We start from the raw sequence: 24,078 nt of genomic DNA, 5'->3' as shown, positions 1-24,078 counted from the left end.
ATCTGTGGCAGAGTCTACATGCTCTACCCAGGCACAGTAGAAGGGCCGCGGATGGGAAAGTCAAGACATCTAGGCTTCCGGCTATGACTATCACAGACAGGTTTGGTGGCTTTGGATAAGTCACTTCTATTTTCTGGTCTTCCTTTTCCCCATCTGTTACAAAATTTGCATGTTGGGAATTCCCGCTGTGGAGCAGTGGATTAAGAATCTGGCATTGTCTCTGTACATGGGTCACTGATGAGGTGCAGGTTCAATCTCTGGCCCTGCACAGTGGGTTAAGGATCCAGCAGTGTCACAGCTATGGCATAGATCACAGCTGTGGCTCCAATCTGATCCCTGGCCTGGGAACTTCCCTATGCCACTGGTGCTGCCCAAAAAAAAAAAAAAAAATATATATATATATATATGTATATATATTAAAAAATGTTTACATGTGGATTTTTCTGAGGAAATTGTTCATGGCTGCCACTGTTTTCTCAAAGGCTCTGTGACCAACAATGGCTAAGATCTGGACTTGTCAATTCACAAATTCTTATCATCCAACTTGGAGCGAGTCTTCGGCTCTGTGCTTCTAGGAATATTGTACATTTACCTGTTCTGCAGTTTTTGCCAACTGTTTACTGTGTACCAGGTCCTTTGATAGGGTCCAAAGATGCAAAAGTAAATAAGATACCTTCCAAAGAGACTACTCTCCCATGAGAGTGCTCAGGAATGCAGAGGTATGTGGAACAGGAGCCCTGCTGTGCCCACGCTCTGCTCAGACTTAGTCCTGAACTGGTCACCTCACACCACGTTGCTTTTTAACTTGACTACCAACCTTGCTGCTGCCCACTACTTCTTTTCCTTCTTATTTCAAGAACAACTTGTCAGAGTTCCCACTGGATCTGCGGCATCACTCCAGCACTGGGACACAGGTTCGACCCCCAGCCTGCCACAGTGGGTTAAGGATCTGCAGTTGGTGTAGCTGTGGGCACAGGGTTGAAACTGTGGCTCAGATCTGATCCCTAGCCCGGGAACTCCATACACTGTGGGGTGGCTAAAAGAGAAAACAGAGAGAGAGAGTTTAAAGGACAATTTGTCCATCAATCTTGTCTTCCCAAATGTACCCGGTTTCCTCTGGTCAGCAGTTCTGCTTTCCCTCCAGTCTATACCAACTCAGGCTGTCTTTGTTTAGAAAGACCTCTTCCAAGTGGCACTGGTGAGCCTCTCATCCCAGTAATATCTCCTATGAGGGAGAATTGTGATGAGATGTCTGAAACTAAAGATGGAAATATACTCGGGGCTTTGAGGAAGTATGGGGAGCCTTCCTCCCCACTGCCAGAGGGACATGAAGGGCTGAAAAGAAAGAGCCCTTCAAGTGGAGGGTATGCCCCCAGCCAGCACCAAAGACCATGGGCTCCCACTGCCCATCTCTCCCAACACCCTCCACATGGGGTCTCTCTCCTTGTGCTGCCAGCAATCTTGTTGGCCTTGTGTGGAAATGGGGTGTCATCCCTACTGTGTATTCCTCAGACCTGCATCTCCTGGGGGAGAAGTCCAAGATCCTTCAGGAGCCCCAGACTCCCACCTGACCATCTTTTCCTGCCTTTCCCAGGGCCTCTTGGGCCCTGTCAGGTCCATCATTGCAGGAGAGTGAACCATACAGATGCTGAAAGGTATGAATCAGAGTGGCTCACTAATCTTGCTCAGGGGTTGACCTTAGCAGCTCCCAGTGACCTCATGGCTCTGCAAGAAGCACTATTCAACAGGGCATCTACTTAAAAGAAAGGCAGAAACATTTATACTGGCACATAGTGGGCCAGAGGGGCAGGTGCTACAACAGACCTGGTTCTTGTCCTAGTTCCCTGACTTACTTGGATCCGAGCTTCTACAACCCATTGCTGCCCTATAATCCTGCTACCATCATCTCAGCCCTCCACTGTTCCACTTAACATCCACATATGTTCCACTATAACTGATACTCCGTATGGCAGCCAGAGGGATATCTTTAAAAATATGTCAGAACATGCCACTCCCCTACTAAAGCTTTCCAAATATTTTCACTGCACTTGGAGTAGAATCCAAACTCTTCACCAAGCCCTGTGACACCTCCCATGACTGGCATCTGCCCACCTTTCTAGCTCTATCCTGGACCCCTTCCTCCTCACTCACCAAGCTCACTGACCTTCTGTCTCCACATTGCAGTTATGGCCTTTCTGCCTCAGGGCCTTTACACTTGCTGTTCTTGTTGACTGAATGACTATTTACCCCTCTTGGTATGTCTTCTTCCTTTTCCGATTCAGATCCCAGCTTAAAAGATACCTTTTTTTGTTAGACTTCTTCCCTGAGGCGCTATCTCACCTAAAGATTCCCTACCCTATTCAATCACAGCCTTTTCACTCTGCTTTCTTTTACTCTATTTGTTGTCATCTGAAATTATCTAGTTTATTTATTGTGTGTCTCCCCTGCTCCACTAATGAAGCCTGTCTGTCCCATTCATTGTATCTTCAGCATCTAGAATAGGGTAGGGCCCATAATAATAATCAAATACTTGTTGAATGATTGGATAAGTAATGATGATAAAGTCATTTAATATATTGGAGCACCCAGTCTTCAGCTAAACATCTGCTCTTTCATTATCTTCAGAAAATTCCCTGAGATATTACCATCACAGCCACTTTATAGTTGAGGAAATGGAAAGTCAGATGAGTTTAATAATTTGCCTAAAATCATACTGTGGCCTGGACATTTATCTCTTTCAAGATGCTAATAGACACTTGGGGGAGAGAGGCAGAGGAGAGAAATTCTCTCTATTCTTCCAAATTTTAAATCCCACATCATGTTACCCATTCATCAGAGAATGGAATAATGCACTGCCTGTCTGGTCCATCCAAAAGCAAGATCTGTGGCCAGAACTCAGTCCCAGGGGGTGACAGACCCTCTTCCCATACACAGCTCTTCTGCATCTGATTCATTCTGAAAACATGCCCACAACTTCCAGTTATTTATTTATTGATACATGTATTCATCACCTATATACTCTTCACAGGTACAATGGTAGACACCTGGCAGCTCCAGGGAGAAAAGGAACCTCTATTCATGCTAAGGTTTTATCGCTGGTCCTCCCTAGAAATGGATGATGCCTAATAGGGCCTGTGTACCTCTTTTGATTAAAAAAAATGCATAGAAAATGCTTATTAGCTGGGATTCTAGCTTGGAGTAGGCAATCAAGGAATATTAGTGATGATGAGAAGGTTATTAGAACCTGGACTTCTTTTCTCAGTCAGGTTGCCTACAAGGGGGGAGGGAATTCAAAATACCCTTGGACACTGTAAATCAACTATACTTCAATAAAAACTTTTTTAAATGGAAAGAAATTTTTTAATTTAAAAATGCCCTTGGACATTGTAAATCAACTATATTTCATTAAAACTTTAAAAAAATGAATGAATGAATAAATAGATAATAGATAAATAAATAAATAAATAAATAAATAAAAATGCCCTTGGCATTTTTTCCCTTCCAGAGCCATCCCATTAAAAACTCCAGCTCACATGACTCCCACTGCCTTTTCCTAAATCCACAGCCTGTACAAGAACTGCAAGTAATAAGCATAATTTAAATGCTGTGTCTTTCCTAATTAAAATCCTTCCAGAAGGGAATGCCAGAGTTATTTCAGTCCATGTGCCAGAAGAAGTTCCATTATATTAATCCAAGCTTTTAGACAGAGCCAGAGAGGAGACGTGTCCGTTTGCGCCCATGTGTGCGCACATGCGCACGCGTGCGCATGGAGCATGAGTTTGGGGCACTATCAAGAACGCGTAGTTGGCTCTGAATAGGTTGAAGGCTACCTATTTTGAAAGGGAGCTGTTGATGGAGCCACCAGGGACTGCTTTCAGGGTGCCTAAGGATGGTGAGTAACCCTGGGGTCTGCCCTGGCCCTTTTAGGTGCTTCTGAAGGAAGCCACTGGATGGATTTTCCAGGAGATGATCCTGTCCTGGCTCCCTCCGTAGGATGCTCCATGTGTTTGGCGGCTCTCCTAGAAAACACTGGTTGCCAGAGCAGCTGTGTCAGCCCAGCTCCCCCAGAAAAGAAGGGAAAGCAAGCGGGGTGCCGATTGCTAACCCAGGGTCCTCTTTCCAGGGGACAACGCCCAAGAGCAAACCACAGAGAAAACCAAATCCAGATAGAGAGGAGATGACAATGGAAAGTCAAGGCGGAAAGGGAGAGAGGGCAAGAAAACTCCGAAGGGCAAGGAGGTTTAACAGGTTTAAGAGGCATTCTCTCTGAGAACAGGTTTTGCTTAGCAAGCGCAGGAGTAGATCTCTGTGTGGGAGACAGTAGGCTGAAGGATGAAGACACTCTGGGGACACTTTTCATGTCCAGAGGATTCTTCTTGCCCTGAGCCCTCATTGTAAACTGCTAATATTTTTGAAATACTCCTCCATGTATTTTCTCTTATTGACAAAACCATTTCTTTCCCAGCAGCTCTTTGGCCATATGGCCCCTGGGAAGGAGAAGAAAGCCATGGAGTGGTGAAGAAGCAAGACCGGATGTTAAGGGAACCCCACACCCAGCAGGAAAGACATTTGCAGGCCTGAGAAGGGGGCTTAGAAGAGAGGGATGAGAAGGAAAGAAGGTGTGGGTATTTCTGCTTCTCAGCTCTGGTCAAATACAGGTGATCAGGGGTAAGAGGGCACAAAAGATATTTAGCAGGGGTTAGAAACACCCAGATGGAGAAATAGGGTGTCTTAGCCCAGGCGGGCCCAGCACACTGCAGCATGGCCCCAGGGCAGCAGGCTGAGGAAGGTGTCCTGGAGGTCCAACTGGTGGAGACTTGCACACTCTAGCTGGGTGCAAGATACACACCTGAGAGTTCCTGAGGGAGGCATAAGCAGAAATCCATGAAGGACTAAGCTAGATCTGGATGATGGAGAAGATGACTTATCTGGAGGTCAAGTAGGGGACCCTACACAGAGCTCCAAAGGACAAGGTGGGATTCCTTTCCCAGACAGTACCCAGGAACCAGACCAGGAAGGCCCACAAGTCAGCACCTACTACCATGACCAACATATAGAACTGTGACCACACCCTGTTTCTGTAGGATGTTTTTTGTTTGTTTGTTTTTGGTCACAAGCATTGCATGCACAAGTTCCCAGACCAGGGATTGAACCCTCACCACAGCCGCAACTCAAGCCACAGCAGTGATCCTTAACCCACTTAATTCTTATTGTAGGGCCTGCACCCAGACACAACCTGGAGAAAGGGGATAGATATTTTGAAGGAAATTGCTCTGGATATTTGTATTTTGAATTGATTCGATTCTTATCCTAAAGAGAACAAGTTGAATGGTGGAGTCTTTTAAATTGGAGAAGAAATTACTTTTAATTGGCCAATTAAGTTTTCTGGGGACTCAAAGATGAAATCAATTACAGATACTTTTGAGAGCTACATTTTTTTTTTGCACAATTGAATTGCCATGTAAAAATGTTGACCTCTGTCTAATGATGCTTTTACTCATCCTCAAATGGATGTAGAGCCATTTTCACGTGTTATCATTTTTGAACTTGACATCAAATCAAAGTAGATGTTTTATACCAACTTGACAGATGCAGAAAAGAGAGGGTCAGTGATGGCCGGAGCCTTGTTCAAGTTTACCAACAGCGAAGTCAGCCTCTTGCAGGTCCATTTCAGTACACACTGCAGAGTCTTTGTCTACTGTAGTGGTTCTCAGCTGGGGCCATTCTGGAGACAAACTTTGTTGTCAGACTGTGAGGAAGGATGCCACTGGCACCCAGTGGATGGAGGCAGGGGATGCTGTTGAACATTCAGTGATGCAGAGCACAGCCCAAGTTAAGAATGATCTGGTCCCAAATGCCTAGTGCCAAGATGGAGAAACTCTCCCACATACATTATAGGAGGTTGATTCCAATGGGGGGAATTGTGTCTCTCTTTTCACACTTGTGAAAATGGGACCCAGAGCCAAGGTGATTACCACTTAATAAGGAAGATGCAACTGATAAGCCTTAACTTGCCAAAGACATAGCCTCATTGGAGCCTCATTTCTAACATGCTATGGGGGCGGAGGAGGGGGGGGCGGTAAGTCAAATGTTTTGTGGGGTCCAGAGGAATTTGTGAGAACCCTGGGCAGGCTGGTGCCTGGGGTGTACTCAGAACAGATAATTGTCAGCTTCCTTTCCTCTGTGCAGTACACTTATTTTCAGTAACAGTCAAATGAAAACAAATAATGGCCAGGAAGCTGAAATTTTTTTAAATTGAGTGTCATATATATAATCATGTCAGTAATGAAAAATAAGTATAAAGAAAAGAAAAAAAGAGCAGTATAATAATACTTTCTATTTATACTATTGCATTTTCTTTCAAAGGAAAAAAAGTATACCTGTATATTCGTCTGTTGCAATAATGAATATTATAGATTCTGTGTTCATGCCTTGATTTCTAAAAATCTGTCAATGATTTTGTTAATATTAGTCTTATTTTTCAAAACTAGCCTTCTTTGCATATTCATGTTTGGTAGACAGTACAGCCAGTTTTGTCAAGCTATCTTTACTCGTTGTTGACCAAATAATTTTTTGGGGGTGGTGCATGCAGAAATTTCTAGGCCAGAGATTGAACCCAAACCACAGCAGTGACAGTGCCGGATCCTTAAGTGTTAGGCCATCAGGGAACTCCAAAAAATAAATTTTTTTCATCTTAATTTTGAAATTTTTTTTTCACATAAAGCAACAGGTTTACAAGTAGGAATTTTTTAATACCTACCTAAGGATGAGTTTGGCTGAGATACATAACATATCCCATTTCTCAATAAATTCTAGAATTTGCAATACTCCTTGTTTCTTTGTTTCTCTTCAGGATTTACTCTAGCAGCTTTCCAAAGTCTCCACAGTTGAAAATTTCCACTAAAATTCTTTCAACAGAAATCTTTCTAATTTCAGTGCATTTGGTAAAAATTTTGAAAAATGTTTCTTCCACAAAAACAGAAAATGACTGAGTAACAGAGAACATTGACATCGTTTTAAAAATCACTTCTGACAATGAACCCCTTACTGCCTACACTCAGGGCTCACCTGTCCTGTGCCCTCTTCTCCCCCTCAGCGCCCCCTCAGGCCTGCCCACTGCCCAGCCCTTGGTGGACACTTCCTGGAGGAGGTGAGTTCCTAGTTACGTTGTTAGAGGAGGCCTGGGTGCTTCATGGAATCAGTATTCCACCAGTAGGTCTTTTTTTTTTTCACTCTTTGTATAAAGAGTATGAAAATACAGGAGTTCCCATCATGGCTCAGTGATTCCAACCTGACTAGTATTTATGGGGACACGGGTTTGATCCCCGGCCTTGCTCAGTGGGTTAAGGATCTGGCGTTGCCATGAGCTGCGGTGTAGGTCACAGACGCGGCTTGGATCCCGCGTTGCTGTGGCTGTGGTGTAGGTTGGTGGCAGTAGTTCCGATTGGACCTCTAGCCTGGGAACCTCCCTATGCCGTGGGTGCCGCCCTAAAAAGACAGAAAGCCAAAAAAAAAAAAAAAAAAGTATGAAAAAAGAGAAACACATTAAAGAATAAGAATGACAAACTGCACTAGTTAGGATCATGTTTGGTTTTCCATCCATAACGTAGTCTCCGCCCTTGAAGAGACTGATGTCTTTGTGGACGGGCTACGTTGTAGACACATGTATTATTGCAGGAAGTTAGTCAAGAGAGGGACAGCGGGAGAGCTCGGGTTGGAAGTGGGGTGAAATTCAGCTTGGGGAGTGACTGGCCCAAGCAGAAGACTAGAGGAGATTTCACCAGAAAGTGACATTTCAGTTTTTTCCTGAATAATGAGTAGGGTCTGGATACTGAAAGTAGGATCTGCTAAGACCTCCATTTCTCCATCTGCAAACCAAGAGGCAGATCATCTTTGGCCCTCGGGTCCACCTCGGAAATAGCGCAGGAGGAGACAGGGCCCGGTCTGGGAGGCAGAGCCTTGCTATAATTGCACTTAGCTGTGTGTGACATTCAGCAAGTCACTTTCCTTCTCTAGACCACAAAAAAAAAAAAAAAACGAAAGGATTTACCGGATGAAATAGCTCAAAGGTATCCTCTGACTCAAACATTATTGTGCAATCCTCAAAGTGCCTTGGGGTGGATTTCTGAGAATGGAAACTGGGCTTCCTGGTCACATAGACACTTCGGTGAATGGATATTGCTTACGAGTTGGCTGTGGTGTTTTCAAGGTCACAGTCAGGGGCCAGGAACTTGGGGCTTATCCTGTCCCATCCACCTGCCTGGGGCCTTGAACCTTGTCCCCACTTCCCCTGTATCCAGCCCTCTCATCCCCTCTCCATCTCCAGCACACACGAGGGAAGGAAATAAGAAGGGAGAGAGGGTATGAGGGAGGGGGCCGAGAGAGACAGAGAGAAAGGAACCATCTCAGGGCACACATAGCTCAAATCCAGGCTTCCCACCAACAACTGAGATCAAGACAAGTCTCATCTTTTGGTTCACTCACCCCCTCTCCTTTTTAAATCACTTTTCCTCTATTTCTGAGATTCATCTTCATTCAAAAGAAAGAAAGGCCCTTTGGTCTTTTAAGGGTAGCTTTTCATGAGGCCTTTGTGTGTGTCCGTTTCCCTCTGTAGTTCTGGGGAGGCAGCAGGGGGCAAGGGCACTGAAAGAAGGGTGACAAGGTTTCTGGATGCTGCAATGCTGCCCAGGGAGGGAGGTGGGATGGGCAGGAGACGGTGGGGGTGGGGGGAAGAGGGGGGGTGTCTCTGGGCTGTCACAGAAGGCCTGTCAAAGTACTCATGTTCTGGCCTTCAAAGCTAGGAACAGAAAACTTAGGAAGAGGAGAATAAGGGGACAGGTGGGGAAGATGCATTTTGGGGAAAGGCAGTCCTATTTCATATGAAATCAACCAAGCCCAGGTTCTCTCTCACAAATCCTAATCTGATCTCAGAGGTAGAGGGTGAGAGAAGCACTGGGTACAGGGTGAGGAGTCAGCACCCTGTAAGAGGTATTTTTTTTTTTTTAATTTATTTGAAATTTGGAATTCCCATCATGGCTCAGCAGTAATGTATCTGACTAGCATCCACGCGGATGCAGATTCAATCCCTGGCCTCACTCAGTGGGTTAAGGATCTGGCGTTGCCGTGAGCTGTGGTGTAGGTCACAGATGCGGCTCGGATCCTGCGTTGCTGTGGCTGTGGTGTAGGCTGCCCGCTACAGCTCTGATTAGACCCCTAGCTTGGGAACTTCCATATGCCATGGGGGCAGCCCTAAAAAAAAGACAAAAAGACAAAAAAATAAAAAAATAAAAAAAAATCATTTGAAATTCATTAATTATAGCTGAGGAAGTTGGGGCATATTTGCAGGGCTTTGAGGAGACTCGAGATGGACGCGACGAGGTCAGTACACTCCCTTAGGGAACAGAGGAATGTCGAAGCCACTCTGTAGCTCAGGCTGCCCCTCCTCTTTGAACTTGAATGAGACTTGCTCTCGCCAGCCCCCAGTTTCCTTATTTATTCTATCCCGAGCACCTCACAGCGTTGTTGAAAGGGCCCAAATGAGAAAACAGATGAGGGACCATTCTGCGACGCAGTGGTGTCCAGACACATCCGGAGCCTCAGCACGTGGAAGGAAGTCATTTCCTTCCCTGAGTGTGTCTTCCTCATGTGACAGGTTCAGGAAGAGATCTGCCCTTTTCTCTCCTTCCTTTCACCCCCCTCTCAAGTCACAGGAGGCTGTGGGATAAAGGACAGAAGTGGAGACGTGAACTGGATTGGAGCTTGAACTCATGCTGGAAGCTACTTACTCCCCAGGAAAAACTGTATAATTCCCAGCTGGCTGGGGCCTGCGTGTTCACCCTGAGGGAGCATGGCTCTGATTCTTTACATCCTGAGAGTCATTTTCAAGAGTGGCTTTGGAGTTCCTAGGTAGACGTGGCTTAGTGCCATCATTTGGGGAGTAGGGTGCAGCTAGAAGAGCTTGAGCCATGTTAGTAAAGAGCATTCTGGTTTTACCTAAGTACATGCTATTGAGGGAAAGCTTTCAGAAGTTAGTAGTGATCATGGGATACAAAATTCCATGAAGCTCCACACCTTTTTGAAACAGGAGGGAAGGGGACAAGGGGACAACTTTTAAAAGAATGACAGAGCTGTTAAGAATATGACAAAAACTGATTAGAACCCACTAGGCCCAAGATGGCAGAGGGTGTGACTTCCGGTGGGCCTTGAGACTCATTCTACCATTCTAAGCTCACCGTAACACCTTAGCAGTTAAATGACACATCCACAGGCACCATGATGGTTCAGAGGCGGACCATAAAAGATTAAAAATGGGGTGGTGGCCCAAAGTGGGCAATTCCTGGAAACCCCCACTCCTTCCCCAAAATAGTTGGAATACTCCTCCCACTCATTAGTCTATGAAATTACTTAGCCCGTTAAAAACTCACCGTCCCACATTTTGGGCCATTTTCAAGGCTTTTGAGATGGACCACACTCTGTCTATGGAATGTGTTATCTTCCAGGCCACTCCTTTTAAGATGGCCCACACTCTCTCAATCTATTTCTTACCTATCACTTTGCTTCTTGCTGAATTCCTTCTGCATGGAGACATAAAGAACCTGAACTTCAGTAAGTCCTGAGTCCGGAAGCATGATTTTAACTAAAAGATGGTGGGTTCAAGTCTCAATCTGGGTTTTGGCTGGGTTAAAGTCCCAGTGCATGGGTTCAAGTCCCAATCAGAATTGTGCGGTTTCAAGTTGATCTTGGAGGGTAAAATTAAAGATTGATTGTGGTTCTTAGGGAGCATGTTAATGTCATAGCAGGAGCATTAGATTGGGAGTTTGCAAACTTAAGATAGAATCCAATCTCCACCAGCAAATATTTTATTTCTCATCTTAAAATAAGGGTAGTAGATGAGAGATTCTCCAAGACTCCTTTTTTAACCGATTCCTTCTCCTCTGATGTGTTGGAGTAAGCCTCTCCTTCCTCCAGCTTCTTTACCTCCTGCAAGGTCAAGGAAAGGGGGAGTCAGGCAATATGAGGGAAGAGACTAATTCTTGTTGAGTGTTCAGTATTCCAGGTTGCCAGGTGCTTCATATGTGTCATCTTGCCTAATGCAAATCATGTTAAGAAGGCATTAAATAACTCTGAGGTTCATAAAAATTAAATATAATTCTACTTAAAAAAAACTTCTCTGTGGTGAATGCTCAATGAATATTTGTTTATTAAATAAATGGAGGGAGTTCTCATTGTGACTCAGTGGAAATGAATCTAACTAGCATCCATGAGGACACAGGACCAATCCCTGGCCTCACTCAGTGGGTTAAAGATCCGGCATTGTTGTGAGCTATGGTGTAGGTTGCAGATGCAACTCAGATCTGGCATTGCTGTGGCTATGATGTAGGCTGGTGGCTACAGCTCTTATTTGACTCCTAACCTCGAAACCTCCCTATGCCCTGGGTGCAGCCCTAAAAAAACAGGGGGGAAAAAAAAGGATATCAGAGATGGGATTTGAACATAGGTTTAATTCAACTCCAAAGCCTTAGATTGTTAATTCACAATTTGCAATTGGAATTACCTGAGGAGTTCTTTAAACTACTGCTGCCTGGGTTCCATCTACCCCAGTAGATTCTGAAAACAATTGGTTTGAAGTATGGCCTGGGAATCAGGATAGTTTCAAAAGCTCCCCAGGTGATTAAAATGAGCATCAAGTTTGTGGGGTTTTTTTTATTGTTGTTGTTGTTTCGTCTTTTTGCCTTTTCTAGGGCTGCTCTCGCAGCATATGGAGGTTCCAGGCTAGGGGTCTAATCAGAGCTGTAGCTGCTGGCCTATGCCAGAGCCACAGCAACGTGGGATCTGAGCTGAGTCTGCAATCTGCACCACAGCTCACAGCAATGCCAGATCCTTAACCCACTGAGCAAGGCCAGGAATCAAACCCGCAATCTCATGGTTCCTAGTCAGATTCGTTAACCACTGAGCCACGACGGGAACTCCAGCAGCAAGTTTTAAGAGCCCCTGTCTTCAGCTGACTCGAGGGAGTGGCTTCTCTGGGGTTAGGTGTCCCTCCTAGTTCAGGCCACCATGGATGGAGCTGGGGCTCACAAACTATATCAGCCCACTTGGGACTATGCAGGGAAGGTGGGCAAGGATCAGCAACTCTGAACAGTAGAGGGCTTGGGGGTCCATACAGCTTGTACAAATCCTGGCATTACATTTCTCTGGTAGTAAACTCTGCTCCAGAGATTCTGATTTCAGAACTCTCATTTCAGAACCACTCAGAGGCATGGTTTCTTTAGGTGCAATGGGAAAGGTCTCAAGCGAGAATGTTTGAATTGTCATGAAATGGATATGATTTCAGAGAGAGAGCAGTGGGTGATGGCTTGGAGCAAGATTTTACTTCTCTGCTCAGGAAGTGAACCTGGGCAGCCTAGTTGAAAACCAAGAATCCTAGCCACTAGACCAGCTAGAGGCCAAAAGTAGAATTGCCCTGATTCTTGCCCCCGTTTAAAGCAAGAATGTTTCAAGGAGGCAAAGACTGTAAAAACAGGTACAAAGTTTATTGTTAGAAACACAGCACAACATGTGGGAGGCACAGAGAAGTCTATTTATCTAAGGCAGAAGCAAAGCAGTAATACACAGCCAAGGGAGGAGTGTGGGTGCCGGTGTCCCCCTCAGTGAGGCGCGCACCAGAGAGGTGCTTTAAATCACTTCTGTGGGGCAGTTCTTCCAGGTCTTTGCTTCTCTTTGGCCAATTATCTTGCTTTATCTTTCACACCTATTCAGACCCAGGGCCCTCCACAGTATGCCTGTGCATCTTCTGGCCAAGATGGATTCCAAAGCAAGGTATGGTGGGAAGGTTATCTAGACTTATTATGGTCTGACAGCCCCCTCCCTTTCTAACCCAGAGTGGTCTCTCTACACATGTGTAGTTGGGGGTCTGCTTGACCCAAAGATGGGAAGTATGTGACCTCTTGGTCCTTTGCCCAAGCAGGATTTAGCTTGTCTTTTGATCCTATCTTTGCTGGTGTTTAACAAGTTCACAGAAGACAAATACCAATTATTTGCCTTGTGCCTGTTGTTATTTCTATCTTGAAGTATAGATAGGTGGCTGTTTGTAAATGTCTATCCCAGAGTCCATCTATCTCCTGCCTCAGGAAGTGCAAACAAGAGGCTAGTTGTAAATGGCTGTCTTCGATCCGGTCTCTCTCCTGCTTCTGATATACCTTTAGAGAGATAGGATGGCAACTTCTCTGGTAACTTTCTTCAGACACTTCCTCATCTTTTGAAATATTCCTTAAAATCCATAAGATAGAAGTGGCCTCAAGCCTTCCTTTCTGAGCCTTGCCTTGGCTCCATATCCCAATCAGAGTGTGCTAAGGGTCACTGCAGTGCTGTTGAACCAAGGGCGTGAGGGAAAGAATCAACTTGGAGAGTTTTCTAAGTAAGACAGGCTGGTCTTCCACAATTCTTAGAGGGGTGCAGGCATGTGTGTCTTTACAAGCTCCACAGATGATTCTTCTCTTCATCCTTGGCTGTGACCCACTGATCAGCTAAGGTCATGTAAGTGAAATCTCAGAGATGCCCTTGACTCTTCTACCAAACCCTGTGACTCAAGCTTCCTAATCTACCCACCCAGCTCACCCCTAGAGTCTTATTTGGAGACTAATGTAGGGACCTCCCTCACCCTCCAACTCCTCCATCTTTCATATAGTTGACAGGGTAATCTTTCTAATAAGGACCTTGCTTATGCCACTGTCCTGATCAGGATAAAGTCCAGAGGCCTTGGAATGCTGTGCAGGGACACTCAGGGTCTGGCCACACTTCATTTTCCACCATGATCCTCCTCGGATCCTAAAATCCTTCAAGGCTGTCCCTCCTAGGAGGGTTCTGGTTTCTCTGACCTCTGTCCCGCTCTCTGAAATATCCCTCCTCATCTTTTCCTGACAAACTTCGGCTTTTCCTCATTCAGCTCAACCATCACCTTCCCTGTGGAGCCCTCCCACACCCATCCTGGCCCCTGTCAGAGAGTGAGGGAGGCTTGGGGCCACTTCTGTCTTATGGATTTTAAGGTATATTTCAACAGATGAAAGTACTCAAAGAAAGTTACCCAAAAAATGTGCTATTCAGAGTTTCCGTTGTGGCTCAGCAGTAATGAACCCGACTAGTATCCATGAGGATGCAGGTTTAATCCCTGGCTTCGCTCAGTGGGTTAAGGATCTGGTGTTGCTGTGAGCTGTGGCGTAGGTCGCAGACATGGCTCAGATCCTGTGTTGGTGTGATCTGTGGTGTAGGCCAGCAGCTGCAGCCCTGATTCAACCCCTAGCCTGGGAACTTCCATATGCTGCACGCCTGGCCCTAAAAAGACAGAAAGAAAAAGTTGCTGTTCTATCTCTGTGAATGTACATTCATTTGGTGACAAATCAAACTTCCTAATTTGAGACTTGGACATGCAATTGTGGGATATGTGTGCACAGGCAAATTTTAAGGGAATTTCTAGATCTTCAACTTCTATGTGTACTTTTTATTAAATTGACTTGTCCAAGAAAGTGCTCATTGATGCTCCTTCTCCTTTCCTTTCCTCCCTTTTCTAAATCATACAAATTCCAACTGGCTTTTTCAAATGGATCTTGGCAGGTATCAAATCACTTGGGTTTTTGTACCTCAGTGGCTATGCTAAGAAGAGCCATGTCATGCTTTATTAAAATGCCAATATTTAGAGCAGCTATTGCTCATTTGCAACTATTTATACTTGTGATAAAAAATTTTACATGTCCGCTTTATAATGTGTAATGTGGGTTCACGGTTTAAAAAGAATTTTAGGGAGTGAATTAAAAAATGGGAAGATCAGGAGTTCCCATCATGGCTCAGCAGAAATGAATCTGACTGGCATCCATAAGGATACAAGTTCGATCCCTGGCCTCGCTCAGTGGGCTTAGGATCCAGCATTGCCGTGAGCTGTGGTGTAGGCTGGCAGCTACAGCTCCTATTGGACCCCTAGCCTGGGAACCTCCATATGCCATGGGTGAAGCCCTAAAAAGACCCCCCCCAAAAAAAAGTAGGGGGAGATCAGTGCTCTAAGAGATGTTAGACCTCATTTCTAGGGAGGTATCTGAATATCTGGGGTGAAGGACAGGGGAGGGACCAAGTGGTAGGGAGAGAAAGTCTGGGCTGGGGGAGGGATGAAGACTAGTCAAGCTGACCTGGAGGTAGAGGCTGGTCCTCCTAGGGCAGCTGCACAGCTCTAGACACTGTTCAAATGAAGGAACAATTGAGACAAGATGTAGGCAGTAGTATTCTGGAGATCAGGCTCAACAGGCTGGGCCAAACCAGGTGGGAAATCTTCCCAGGATGCAGGCAAACCACAAAGTCCTGCATGTGAGAGATGATGAGCCTGGGTTCCAACCAGCAACAATCCTCCACTTCCCAGCATGGGGAAGAAGCTGGCATAGACAGGAAGACCTCAAATAAGGATGTTATAAAACCTCAGAAGGTTTCCCAACCAGGGTTGGCTGGCCACTGCAATAACCAACCCCAGGATCTTAAAAGTTTATTAGTATAGAGTAGGGTTTGCCTCCCTCATGTAACAGTTCAGTGACTCATGGATCTAAGTGCCTTCCTTCTTAGTCTCCACCTTATCATGGCATTTGCTGGAGGCAGAAGAAGAAGAGAGAAAGTTGGGTAGCAATGTTTGTGGGCCAGGCATGAGGTCACACTCAGGAGCATTCCTGCTCATAGTCCATCAGCCAGAATTCAGGTGTTTGGCCAAACTAAGGGCAAGGGGGCAAGAAAAGGTGGTCTAGGTGAATGTCAAGGAGGGAAGGGTTTGTCAAGCTGCTGACTTACTTCTCACCCTTGACATAGACCCTGGGGACCTTGGTCTGGCTCTACAAGTGATTAGCAGTAACTAAAATAGGGAGAAAGAGATAGAGATACAGATCCATATCTACACAGATATAGGTAGAGATATAGACATAGACATGGGTATAAGTACAGTTATAGGTGTAGGCATAAGACACAGACATAAGTACAGGTATAGACATAATCATAAACATAGATATAGGTATAGACATAGACATAGGTGTAGGTATAGTTATAGGTGTAGGCATTAGACCTACAGATAGGCATAGATAATAGACCTAGACACAGGCAGAGACATAGACCTAGACTATAGATATGGATATGGACATAGACATAGATATGGACAGGGACATGGACATAGATATGGACATGGACGTAGACATATTTATAGACATAGACATGGACATAGACACAGGTAGAGGTAGAGGTATAGATACATAGCTGGGATACTGGGGCAGGCCTGAAGGCAGAAGTTAATGGAAGACTCTTGGGAACCACCCATGACTTCTAATCTCTGTATGACTAAGGGCCTTCCCTCACACTGCAAGGATCAGCCTTTTAGTACTGTTCAGTACATTCCTTAATGGCCTCCAAGATCCCAACAATATCAGAGGCAACGGAGTTGGCTTGAAATTGGTGATGCTTCATGAATCTTATGTGTAGACAAATAAATCTCAGAAGCACAATTTGGCTTATAAAGGGGTCACACTCTCTCCCATTTACTCATTCATGAAACAGGGATGTTGCCAAAACATAGCAGTGGCTCTTGAATCAAGTGTTTGCAGAATAAAAATGTATCCACTAAAATATACTACGTATAGATTGACTCTCTGGTAACACTTTGCTGGTTAAAATCAAATCAAGCAATATTTATTAATAATAACTATTATTATTACAAAAAGCAAGTATTTGTTGAACTCCTGTTACACTTTGGGCATTGATCCAAGTGTTTTAACTGCATGTTCTCAATCCTAAAAATGACCCCATAAGGAGAGTAGTAGTAGGCCCATTTTGCAGATAAAACTCAGGGCAATTTGGAGAATTTTCTATGGTCACACAGATAGTAAGAGATGGGATTTAAGTCGAGGTTTGCCTGCGCCAGGCTCATCCTCCTACCACGGTAATTGCCTTTGCTGAGTCCCTAACTGAAGTCATGGAGTAGAGTACCACAGAACGCAAACTCTGGAATAAGGCTTCCCATCTGGGCTTAAATTCCGCTTACTTTGTTTCCATGAGCCTGTTTCTTTATCTGTAGACCAGGAAAAATATTAGAACCTATTTTAGAGTATAAAAATTAAGTGAGATGTGGCAGGTACAAGGTTTAGGACTTGGTAACTTAGCTTTTCCTATCATATCAGGGTTTGCAGGATGAAAAGAAGTCAGAGAGGGGCCTTTGGACCTAAGGCTCACTTACTCAAAGCCTAGAGAGGCAGAGGATGCTGACCAACTTCTTCACTCTGGCCTTTCTCCTCTGATAGGATCTTTACGTTTATTACCAAGAAGCCACAAAGGCAAGATTTCAATAATTCCCTCCCTGTTCCGGCTAAAGAGGCCCAAAGAGGCTGCTAAGCCAGTGATTTTCAAAGAGGGAATGGAATTCCTGTGCTTTGAAAAGCAGGCCTTTGTGGTTGGGTGGATCGTTATGTTTAAATGTGAATGGAAGAGCCATCCCAAGGGCAGCATGTGACAGACCCTGGAGGCTGAGGGCTTGTGAATGAGTGGGCAGTCAACACAGCTGGGCTTCACATGGGTTCCTGACGTCTTAAGAGTCAAAAGTCTCCAGGCATGGAGCAGCCGTCATTTCCTCTGAGATATCTGAAGAAGCCAAAATATAAAATCAGTTGCTCAAAGAGAATCTTAGGTTATGGTCATTCATTGGACCTAATCCTCTGAGAAAGGTAAAAGGTGTTTGTTGATGAAATAGAGCTGAAGCTTGACTTGTAGCTGCTTAAACTAGAAGGTGCCACCTGGATGGACATCACCCAACCTGTGGCCAAAGCTCTGATCTACTAGGGATGTCAGAGTTTGGACCACACCTGTGCTAGGAATCACCTGTTCCCTTGCCACCAGACACCTGCCCCTTCTTCCAAGCAGAATGGTTTCCTGAGGGAACCAATGGTCTGAATATTGAACTGGAAAGAGTGCTCCAGATACACATTCTACTCCCCAGGCCCCCATGGCAGTTATTTATTTATTGAGGGCCGATGATATGCCAGAGACTATGCATTTATTACATCATTAGTTTTCCCATCAACCTTCAGGGGTGGAGAGTCAACCTGCCTCTCACAGATAAGGAGATATGGGTTCGAAATTGCTTAGTAGCTGTTCAAGGTCACACACCGCTAAGTGACAGATGTGAGTTGCTAAAATCCTCACCAGAACTCCCTGTTCTCCTGCCAGAGATGCTGAGATCCTTGGCCTGGGCTGCGGCCATTGCAGCCAGGGTTTGGAGCTCCCCAGGTGACTCTAATGAGCCACCTGGGCAGGGAACCACCACACTACATCAGCCTTCCTATAAACTTTTTTCACTCCATCTTGCATCACAGATTCCTTTGGCAGGTGGGGAAGCTATGGATCTCCTCTACAGAAAAAAAGAAATGTTATACACGAAAAAATGCATACAGTTTCAGGTAATTATGAAAGTTCTGAAGGGTCCACATAGATCCACCAAGGGTCATGAACTCAAATTGAGTCAAGTCTGTAAATCCTTGGCTCCCATTATGTGGCCACGCATGGGAGTTAGCTGGGAGCCTTTAAACAATTCAGGTTTCCAGGCCCCATCCCAGATTTAACTTATTCAGAATCATTGGATCTGTAGTCTTGTAATATGTTTCCAGATGATTCCTACACATCTAACCAGAAAACAATCTTCAGACTGGTTTTTGGAACTACCGTTCTAAATGACGGCCATTTGCTGGATCAGAACTCATTTCTGTCACTTCTTCCAGCTACTTAACCCTCAGAACCTTCTACCTTCTCTTTCATAGGTGGAGATAACAACTGTCCCTATCTCATAGGGTTGACATGGGATTAAATAAAATATTCCATGCACAGTGTCTGGCACCTAAGTACTCAATGTTAATTTATCACTCATTATGTAATATTATTACTTTATTATTGATGTAATTAATCTCTGTAAATAGCCTCTTGGTGATAGAAATGGGAAGAGCATCTGATTTCCAGCAGACTGTCAACAAAAATACATGAAAGACAGGAAACAATTCAAAGTTTATTAAACATTAAGAATAACAGATAAAGGTTTGGACTAAACAGCATAAACACCACCAATACCATGGTGTACAATTAAACTGACCTCAAGTGAACCTGTACCTGTGTAACAGATGCAATCTTTGCAGTGTTGCCAAAGGATGAGGTGGTGGATTATCGATGTTTGGTAAGGTGCTCCAAAATGAAAAGATTTTATGTCTCAACTATTCACACACACACACACACACGCACACACACATTCCTCTACATACACTTGGCTCTCTGCAAAATGTACTGACTTTACTTGCCAAGTCTAATGCACCAAGATCAAGGACATGGCTTTGCTCATTGCAAAAATGACATTATTAATTATAAAGAAAACCTAGAGATCTTGGGCTCCCCAGTAGGGGCCTAGGAGGCTGCAGCAAGAAGCTGGCAGACTGAGAGCAGGAGTCTACCCCTTCTGGGATTGCTCTAATTAATGCTGAGAGAGTTTGAGTTACCCTAAAAGGAACATCAGGGGGAAAGTAGATAAACTCTATTTCATTTTACAGAATAACATTTGTTTTACTTTGGGGTGGTGGGGGCGGTGAGAGGGACTCTACTTAAAATTCTTGACTCTTCCGAAAACAGACCTAAGACCTTTCAAATGTATGTTTAGAATTATTTCAAGTTCCCTCACAAAACCAAGGGGTTGGGAGGAACCTCTGGGCCATCTGGTACAGCGTCCTCCCTACCCAATGCCAGAATTCTATCTGCACGCTCCTCAAATAGTCCTGCTTCAAGGGATGGTTTCGCCACAGCCTGTTGTATTTGAAGATGAAAGGCCTCTCACAAGTCTTGCCCACTGCGGGTTTTGAATGGTCAAAAGGTGGCCACTTTCTCGAGGCAGAAATGATGACTTAGAACCTTCTTCCATCCCTTACCTACATCCTCAAGGTAGCACAAACCGAGAACAGGCTGACCAATTTTTGCCTTTCTCTGCAAGTCTAGTCAAAAGAGAGGATGATATGACCTTGTCAGGAAGTCCTAGGCTGCTCATTCCAAATCATGTCTAAATGATGTTGGGCATAATATGATTTGGATTCATTTTTAATGGCCAAGCAATTAATCTCTGCAAGATGCTTATGATAAAAAGGTGAAAAATGACAACAGGACTCTTTTAATAGCTGCAGTCTACAGAACTCATTTGACCCTAGATGATCCAAGTCATTCCAAATTGGGTCATGGCTTCCCACGCCATTTAGCAGTACTGCTTTATTTACTAGTTAACTGCCCCGACAGACAGCAGTGAAAGCAGGGTGAGTGCTCATGTGCCTGGTGACAATGACCTACATAGAAGGCACCTGTGCAGACTCCAAAGGTTTTACATTTTTAAGACGAGGTAAGTTACTGAAACCTCCTCTGGCATGCCAAAGAATAAGTTTTACAATGCTCTTTTCCTTTCTTCTGTGGAAAACATTTATGATGCTCTTTTGATACAAACAGCCTAATTTCAGAAAGACCAATGTTCCAATACAGGGTTTGTTTTTGTTTTGTTTTTTTTCTTTCAGCCATCACTTTATATGTCAATGAATTTGGATGGTCTTTAGTACAATCCTTCAACACTTTCCCACTTAAAGATATTTGTTTCTGTTTTTGTGACTATTTGACCACTCTGCTGCCATTAGTCACTTTACCTATAAAAAGGCCAACTCCATGTCCACTTGGTTCCCTTTCTGAATACCATTTATCACTTCTCTTTAGGTTTGCCAAAGGTTTTGTTTGTTTATTGTTTACCTGAACAATGCATTCCAAGTCCAATATTCTCCCACCTCCCGCCATAATCTACAGCTTGGGATAAAATGGATACCTCATAGGAATATCTTACTATTCAGATTTCCCAAGACTATGACACCATGAGAGGAATGCTGCTGATGGAATGACAGTGAGACCACCGGGTCATTAAAGAATTACATCTTCTGGAGGCAGGAAACTAGAAAATCCCATGGATGAAAGGGTATTTTAATCTAGCAGAAAATGTTTTTTTGCAACAACAGCAGAATCTCTTGACACAAGTTAGAGAAATGAAAGAACAGTCGTCTTTAAGGTCAAAACATCTATTAAATTACAAACCATACACATAGCACCGATATTAACCTTATGCTGTGTAAGATGCACGTGCCCACAGAGGAGAACAGAATTGTTTGGGATGCTTACAGTGATATTCCATTCCAGGAACTCACAATTTTGAAGTGAACATTTTTGTGGCAGATGCTTTTCCTAAAAAACACTGCATCATCCAATAAATATTTGACTAACATCCATTTTGTGCTTTTGGGTTACGTTAACTGACTTCTTTCTGAGACCTAATAAGAAATAAGAAAGCCCCTTATATATTTTAGAGCAGAATTCGTCACAGCAAGCTTCGATACTGTCATAAAAATTTAATTGAAAGCGGAAAACATGCTGATGTGTTGGTGATAGGCTTAAAATATTAAAGACTTCAAAAACCCCCAAGCACTTCTTCTCTGTACAACGTTGATGAATATATATCTTTGCTATATAATTTTAAAACATGGAATAGTTTTCCTTTTCTCTTTGCTATATATAATATATGTCTTCCAAAATACATTGTCAGTATTTATATCTGAAAAATACTGTACAAAAAGAACTTCCTATAATTACTCTGTATAAACATTAGACATTTAATAATCTCTCCTTTTGGTCTACAGTAAACATTTAAATTGATTGGATTAACCACAGTTTGTGACACACCATCCCCTTCTGAGGTACACACCAGTGTCTTTTACATTCATTTTTCAGAAGTCCACTTTATAAGAGCACATACGTTCAAAAGCAAACAGAGAAGAAACATAAGCTCCAGAATAATTAATTTATGAAGCATTCAAAAATGACACCACTAGGAAAAAGGGTTTTACAAAACATCAACTTATTAACTTAACTGATTTTTTTTTAAGCAACCAGGTATAATTCACAAAAATATATATATTACAAAAAATGGGGAAAACTGAATCTTAAGTAATTGAATTGTATTGAATATCAAGAGGGATGTGGAAAAAAGTTAACTAGAAAATTGGGGGTTGGGAGTCTGGGACAGGGGAGAAAACAAAGCAAACACATCAATATCAAAGCTGTTCCAAGATGCATTTTTGGGCTGTATACTGCTAAGTTAACCCCTCGTTCTTAGACCTGGCATTTCCCTCTGCTTCCCTGTCCTGGGGATGTTCTGGGCATGCTCAAATGCATTACTGTAATTTTTGTTTTTTAAAAGACAGTGAAATTCTTAGGTAGGGAAAATATCCTACGTCCACTAGTAATACTCAGGCAGCATGCTCTAGCGTACAATAGGATTATTGCTTTAGGTAGAAACAGTGCAAAAACACACTCTGTGTTCTATAATAGTACTCTTACTTGCTGGGGTTGGTAGAGTTCAAAGGAAACTTAGTAGATAGCAGTAAGTAAATATGGGATCTAATAAATCTAAACAGCACTTTAAATTTGAAGACGATTATCACCAAAACGGAAAATATGAGGAAAGCAACTTAAAACTGAAGAGAGCTGCAGTGTAGTGCTAAGTTATTCTGTGCACCTTATTAGCTGGGTAACTTACAGGTTAAACAGAAACAAGAGCCTGTGGTCTTGAAAACCGACATATACTATTTCACCAGGGCCCTTCTTAGTGGACCCAAGCAGAGGGTCCTGGAAAACAGGTAAGAGCCAACATGAAGCCACGCTGAAAGGGCAGGAGTGGAGGAAGAGGAGGGGGCAGGAAACCCTTGAGAGGTCTCTGCAGTCCAGTAAAAACATGGCACCTTTCATTTTAGGAACTAAAAGACCATGAGGGCTATCAAAATGGCAAGTGCAAAGGAACGCACACACACAAACACACACACGCACACACATACACACGAGCACAAGCACATACTCACACACACCATTGACCACACATGAGCACAAGCACATACTCACACACACATACACACACCAAAATGTGAGTCCGTTGTGTTGATGCGTCTGGTAAAGTGCTGATGTCAGGAAGGTCGGTCGGGTGCGGTGCTATCAGCCAGGCAGCCACTGTCCGGGGCCGCGGACGCCCGCCTACAGGGGCCCGTGCCGGGCCTCGTACTTGGCCAGGATGTTCTTGCACTTGCCCAACTCTTTGCGCAGGTCGGCCACCTCCTGGCGCAGCGCCGAGTTCTCCTTCTCCAGGAAGGACGCGCGGATGGCGATCTGGTTCTCCTTGAGGCGCCGCGCGTCGCGCGAGCGCTTGGCCGCCATGTTGTTCTTCCGGCGGCGCGCCCAGTACTTGTCGTCCTGCTCGGGGCGGACCGACAGACCGCGGTTAGACCTCGGCCGCGCGCCGGCCCCGCCCCGGGCCTCGCCCCGCGCCGGCCCCGCCCGGAGCCCAGGGGTTGCGCCCGGAGCCCAGGGGTTGCGCCCGGAGCCCAGGGGTTGCGCCCGGAGCCCAGGGGTTGCGCCCGGAGCCCAGGGGGTTCCGTCCGCAGATCGCGCCCCCTCCCCGAGGCCCTGGCAAAACCCGGGGTAACTGGCGGGGGCACTCCCCCACCTCAGCCCCATGCTCCCTGGATGAGGCTGATGCCTTCTCTCTCTTTGCTGAAACTGTTTGGAACCCTTTTCTTCCCCACGCACGTGGCCACACATGCTTCCTGCTCTAAGTGGATCCATTATTGTTGGAAGGCCACTGGGCAAGATCAGCGATTTAAATGCCGCGCCATCTCTAGGCTCTCATCCTATTCCAGTCTTCATCACCTGCTCACTCCCACGCGCACAAAAGTTTTATGCAGCGTTGTTTGTAGTAGAACAAAATGGAGAAAAACTCCTATTTATCGGTAGGAACTTTAATAACTACATCATGGTAGACACAGAGAACTGTTAAAAATAACCATCCGGCTGAACTGGAAAGATGCTCGGGATGTGCCACTATGTGCGGGAAGCAGTAGGTGATTTGCAGGTATGCAAATTTCCTGTTTAACTGTTCTCTAGGCCTTCTTAGCCTGAGTGCTGTTTAATTGT

The 24,078-nt window shown here is 44.6% G+C and overlaps 1 protein-coding gene across 4 annotated transcripts in view; it reads right to left on the bottom strand.

The window, feature by feature from the left end:
- HLF (HLF, PAR bZIP transcription factor) overlaps positions 19,044-24,078 on the bottom strand; it is a 54,259-nt gene continuing 49,224 nt past the window's right edge. For 2 of the 4 annotated variants that reach the window (XM_021067249.1, XM_021067251.1), the window contains exon 4: positions 19,044-23,361. In XM_021067249.1, coding sequence (XP_020922908.1) covers positions 23,143-23,361 — 219 coding nt within the window. In that variant the 3' untranslated portion in view covers positions 19,044-23,142. The remainder of the gene's footprint in view (positions 23,362-24,078) is intronic. The other 2 variants (XM_021067250.1, XM_021067252.1) reach the window with 1 other exon arrangement.

The sequence above is a fragment of the Sus scrofa genome, chromosome 12 (genome assembly GCF_000003025.6).
Source record: "Sus scrofa isolate TJ Tabasco breed Duroc chromosome 12, Sscrofa11.1, whole genome shotgun sequence".
NCBI lineage: Eukaryota > Metazoa > Chordata > Mammalia > Artiodactyla > Suidae > Sus > Sus scrofa.
This window is presented reverse-complemented; position numbering and strand designations above follow the sequence as displayed.